The sequence below is a fragment of the Megalobrama amblycephala genome, linkage group LG17 (assembly GCF_018812025.1).
Source record: "Megalobrama amblycephala isolate DHTTF-2021 linkage group LG17, ASM1881202v1, whole genome shotgun sequence".
In the NCBI taxonomy this organism is placed as follows: domain Eukaryota; kingdom Metazoa; phylum Chordata; class Actinopteri; order Cypriniformes; family Xenocyprididae; genus Megalobrama; species Megalobrama amblycephala.
In genome coordinates this window covers 44,553,175-44,558,803 of record NC_063060.1, presented here as the reverse complement: position 1 = coordinate 44,558,803, position 5,629 = coordinate 44,553,175, and the positions used below count along the sequence as shown (strand labels likewise).

At 37.4% G+C, this 5,629-nt stretch overlaps 1 protein-coding gene across 1 annotated transcript; it reads left to right on the top strand.

The window, feature by feature from the left end:
• The first annotated feature begins 255 nt into the window (after positions 1–255).
• On the top strand, positions 256–3,649 carry LOC125251961. The gene is made up of 6 exons (XM_048165017.1): positions 256–578; positions 879–1,013; positions 1,096–1,103; positions 2,654–2,887; positions 3,112–3,237; positions 3,354–3,649. The coding sequence occupies exons 1-6, from the start codon at positions 256–258 to the stop codon at positions 3,632–3,634; spliced, it is 1,107 nt and encodes a 368-aa protein (XP_048020974.1). The 3' UTR covers positions 3,635–3,649.
• The last annotated feature ends 1,980 nt before the right edge of the window (positions 3,650–5,629 follow it).

Here is a 5,629-nt window from a genome sequence, read left to right as displayed (position 1 = left end):
TGAAAATCCAAATGTACATAAAGCATTTAGTAGAATATATGCTACAGCTACTGTAAATATTAACATGACAGTTATTACAACTAAAGAAGCTTGTGAAAATGCCACACTAGCCTTCCCAATAATAGATCAATTTGAAGCAATAGATGAAGCAATTGCTGATCATTTTTGGATATGTGGAGGCAAACGACTAAGAGCCACCTTACCAAAGGGTGGAAAGGGATATGTGCTAGAGTAAGACTAGCTCAAGAAGTAACCATGATTGATTGGGACCCAGATGATGAAACACCAAGCCAGCATGTAACTCCCGGACATAGAGCCAAAAGAGCATACAAACCAGATCCTAATGTGATAATAGACGCAATAGGCCAGCCTAGAGGCATACCACATGAATTCAAGGCAAGAGATGAAGTGAAATCAGGATTTGAGTCTATATTTGTTTGGATAACCCCAAATAAGAATGCTGAATGGATTAACTACATTTACTATAATCAGCAAAGATTTATTAATTATACAGATGATGCTCTGATGGCTCTGGGAGAACAATTGAAATACACCAGTAAAATGACCTGGCAGAACAGGCAAGCGCTAAATTGGTTACTCGCGGAAAAAGGCGGGGTTTGCGTGATGTTTGGAATTGACTGTTGTACCTTTATCCCAAACAATACAGCACCTGATGGATCCTTTACCAAAGCCATGAAGAAGCTAAAGAATCTGAGGACAGAAGTCACTGAAAATGCTGGAAGAGACAGAAAAATTGGAGAGTGGTTTGACTCTCTTTTTGGCTCATGGAAAGAATGGCTGGTAAAGGTGGGAGTAATAATAGCAGTTGCTCTTGGAATTTTTGTGCTGTTGTTTTGTTGTGTGTTACCTTTTCTCAGATCAATGATGGCGGGTGCAGCAGCCAAGCAGATGGTGAATGTGTCTGTAAAACAATCTGGGGTTGACATTGGATGCACCACGACAACTGGAGTGTATCCAATAGGTCCAGGTCTCGATGAGCTGGACGAATTCCCGTAAAGAAACCCTTAACTGGGAAAAATGGAAGGGGTGCCACTTTTTTATTTTTGACCCTGAATTTAATGCTGTTTTTGATAGAGAGGGAGGTAGGCAAGAACATGTATTTTCTTTTGGGGCAAAAACTCAAGTAAGCATTTTAGACAATGGGTAGAGTAGGCAGTTAGTAAGTGGATGTTTTGTTTGTTATTTTGGCATAAACCCCCTTCCGATTTTTATTTTCATTTTTGTTTTTCCATTATTATAAAAATACCTGCATATTATTAAAAATCACTTTAAGAATGAGAGGGAACGAATGAGGGTCAGAAGCAGGCCATCATCCGGCACAAAGCCAAGCGTAGAAAAAAATACAAAAAAAGTGGCGCTTGGTTGACCGAGGGATGATGCAACCCGATTACAGGGAAAAGAATATGAAGGCCTTTTTACTATTTTTATTATTCTTATTTAACCAATGAAAGCTCACTTTTGAATGTAATGTGCACTCACTTATCCATTGAGAATCCTATTGGTGACTGGAGGAAGGATCGACGAGCACCTCAGTGCTTAGCAGCAAGGGCTGACTCTACTGGTGGTTTAAAAACCCGCTGTCAGTCCCAACTCCAGATAGTACCCTAGGCAGGTCCAGGTATCTCTGGCAACGGTGGAGCAGCCCAGATAGCGCTCCAGGCCACCGGAAGCGCCTGAGAGTTCCTCTGGCATCGTGGGACCATATATACATATATATGTGCATTTTACTACTGCCATTATTCTATTACTGTATGATGTAATCACTGAAGTGCATTGATCTACTGATATAACCAAAGCTTGTGAATCAATTAAAATGTGAAGAAGTATCCCCCTAAAAGAAGGTTTTAGGTAGGGAGATGGGATCTTTTACTCCTCTCTAGGCAAACAAAGGGGGGAGATGTTTGGTCTCATTCTCCTCTGGAGTGTGTCCCCATGGGAAAGTCACTTGGTAGAAAAAGATGGGTGACTATTCTTGGTCACTAAGAAAGAAGAAGGAAACGGGCTGACCTATGAGGACATGCTCTGGGATAAGGGCATAGAAGTGGGGATAAAGAGAGCCCCAAAGGGGGGATGTGTTGGGAAAATTTATTGATTATTAACGTATTACCAGTAGAGAATAACTTGCATGAAAAGCACTGGAAAGTACCGGGTTTTCTGCACTAAGAGCATCAAGCGTAAATGAGATATAAGTGTATTCAAAGCAAATTACAGTAGCAAGCTGTGGAAGGCACCAAAGAAGCCATTAAAGCATGTTTTAAAAATATAGCAATTATAGTAGCAAGCCGTGGAAGGCACCAAAGAAACCATTAAAACATGTTTTTAAAAAATATAGTGGCTGGCGATCCGCCACCATTAAAATCAAAGCTGAGGAGTATTCATAGATAACAGTGGCAAAACGCCAGGGTGGAGTTAAAAGAAAAAGATAACTAGAGGAATACTAATTGGATCTGTAACAATAAGAGAAACATATAAAACGAGCTGATTAACGCTGTTTAGATCAGATGTGATGCCTGATGAGAAGCTGACATCTCACTTTGTTGCCTGGCAATAAAGAATATCTTTTGAAGACCTGGAACTTCTGACTCTGAGAGCTTTTTTGAGAAGAGAACAGAATCATCTTAGGACACTGCAGACTGGCCACAACAGGTCCAGCAGGAAGAGAAGGCAGTGCAGGCTGAGCGTTTGAATGTGGAACAAAAAGGTGCTGTTTTGACTCCTAGTGAGTGTCAGCAACACTTTTTCACAGCGATCTTCTCTGAGACGGCAGAGCTGAAATCCACTGTGAATTCACTGAAGAACAAACTGGAAGACAATGAGAAACAACTGAAGAACACTGAGGAACAACTGGAGCAGCTCAGGAGAAACGGTAACCCCCTTGTTTGTTCTCATTTCACTTATCAAACTTGCAGATGGAAAACGAAAACAAATGAATTACTATGGATGGATAAAATAAAATCTGTTGATAGATATAATTCTGTTTATTGTTAACTAACCATCTGTTGGAATAAAAATCTTGAGATGTGTAATTGATATATTACACAGAGGTTTTCATGATTGTTTTTGACGAATTGTGAACTCTGATTCTCACAGATTATAAAGTGGCATTTGCCGCCACACTTGGAAACATTGGTAACCTTGGACCTTTCAACACTGATATCACTCTGGTTTACAAAAAGGTCTTTGTGAATGAAGGAGGAGCTTACAACCCAACCACTGGTGTGTGTTCTGCATCAATGTTTGATATCACACTCTGAAATCTACATGTGAAATAAACAGTGTAATTATATGAGCATAAAAATCATCAGTGTTAATTGTTGCATATGATTTTACAGGTATCTTCACAGCACCAGTTAAAGGCGTCTATTTCTTCACTATCTCTGGACGTCACCGCTCAAACAGAATAATGGATCTAAGTCTTTTAAAAAATGGACAACCGATGTTAAATGTTATTAATCATCCTCTGGGTGACCGCTATGAATCAACAGCTAATTCATTCTCTTTGACTCTAGAGAAAGGAGATCATGTCTATGTGCGTCTCCGACACAATACATGGATCTTTAATAATGAAAATGACTTAACTTCATTTGTTGGCCATTTACTTTTTTTGCTTTGAGGTCTTATTAAAGTCATGAATTCAACATACTTCTCAACAAGTCTTAACTGCAGGTGATAAAGATTTTTTAAGATAAGTGCTGATTCACTAAAGAGTAAAATAGATGCACTATAACATATTCTTTGAGGTTGAAGCCTTAATATATGTTCATTCATATTTCATGTAATTTTATCTTTGGCAGTTTTATTAAAATTAATTGTTTGTAAATGTTATAAAGTAACTTAATTCGTGGTTTTAGCTTTAAATGATTCTTACAGTGCAATAGAGTTAATTATTGGCATTACTAATTTATGTCCTTTACATGTTTACTGAACAATATCAGTGTTATTTTGGTGTATAATAACCTATTTGTATTTGGAATTATGCACACACCATTGACCATGTTAAATATCCCTAATGTATTGATACTTTTTACACACAGAATTCAACTTTGGAAAATTATATATACATTAGGGGTATTTAACATGGTTATTTTTCATATGTTTATTTAATAAAAGAAACTTACATTAGTTTCTCAGTTGTCATTCATTGTGGCTGAGTGATCTGTCAGTAGGAAAAGCTCTGTGCAGAGAGATTTAGAAGTTAATAATCAACAATACACTGATACACTTCCTCTTCTTCTGTAGAGATTCTTTTATCACCTATGAACAAAGAACATACACACACTTCAACATAGTTGGCCAATAGACCTATTAAGTCAGAATCAGAGATGTGAAATCAGGCAGAATCTTTACCTAAACTCTCCATCCGGTGATCCAGAACACCCATGCTGAGACTATGCGGTTGCTCACCCTCTAGGACTCAGGGGTTTGGGGTGTCTGAGTTTGCCTTTGTCATCTCTCAGTTGTGACCACAAGAAAGTAGCAGTGATTATAAATCTGCTTTTGCTATTAAACTGAGAATATACCATGTACATCTAAGGGTAATTATACATGATTACAAATTAACCCACAGCTTAAACTGAATCTTGGATTTTTTTTGAACTCTAGAAATTCAAAATTACACACACACACACACACACACACACACACACACACATATATATATGTGTGTGTGTGTGTGTGTGTGTAGATGCTGCTAAGCGTATTACTGCCCTCCACAGGTCAAAGTTTGAACTAATTTTTATATGCAATATGCTAGTTCAATAGTATATAAAGATTAGTTCAAACTTTGACCTGTGGAGGGCAGTAATACACTTAGCAGCGTCTACACTGCTGGAATTCTAATAGAGGAGAAGAAGAAGAGAGCTAGTTCAAGATGAGCATTTAAGATTAAAACTTATATAATTTTCATTTTTTTTTCAGAAAATGAGTGATGGTTTCTCTAGATAAGACCCTTATTTCTCATCTGGGATCATGTAGAACAATTTGAAGCTGCACTGAAACTAATTTTGACCTTCAACTGTTTGGTGCCCATTCAAGTCTACTAAATGGAGAAAAATCCTGGAATGTTTTCATCAAAAACTTTAATTTCTTTTCAACTGAAGAAAGAAAGACATGAACATCTTGGATGACATGGGGGTGAGTAAATTATCAGGAAATTATTCATGAAGTTACGAGTGAAAATGTGGCAAATGCAGCATCCATATATTATTTACATATGGGTCTTGCGGGGCTTCATGTACAAAAACTGGTACAGCACTACTTAGGAGTTAAGCTTTCAAATAACACCTATTTTGTGTTGATCAAGGCAGTAGTTTTGAAAAATATGAGTACTGATTTTTTTGAGCTAGGTGGTGCCTGCAGGTGGTACACTTCAGTTTAGAAGGGACTACTCAGCACTCGTTAAGAGTTTCAAAATCAAAATGACTGGATGCATTGAGTTTCTAAGCTTTAAGATGACATCTATGTTTTTATCAGTGGTTGCTAATTTGATTATGAATTTTTTCATAGGGGGTGGTGTACTCTCACTGTCATTTTCTTTAAAAATAAAAAAAGTCATTAAAAACCTACAAAATAAAATAAGGTTTAATAAATGTTTTAATGTGCCTATATG

Coding starts and splice junctions, on each gene's coding strand:
- LOC125251961 (XM_048165017.1), top strand. CDS start 256: ATGATTGATTGGGACCCAGATGATGAAACACCAAGCCAGCATGTAACT. Junction 579..878: donor AAAATGACCTGGCAGAACAG/GCAAGCGCTAAA, acceptor ACCTTTTCTCAG/ATCAATGATGGCGGGTGCAG. Junction 2,888..3,111: donor GGAGCAGCTCAGGAGAAACG/GTAACCCCCTTG, acceptor TGATTCTCACAG/ATTATAAAGTGGCATTTGCC.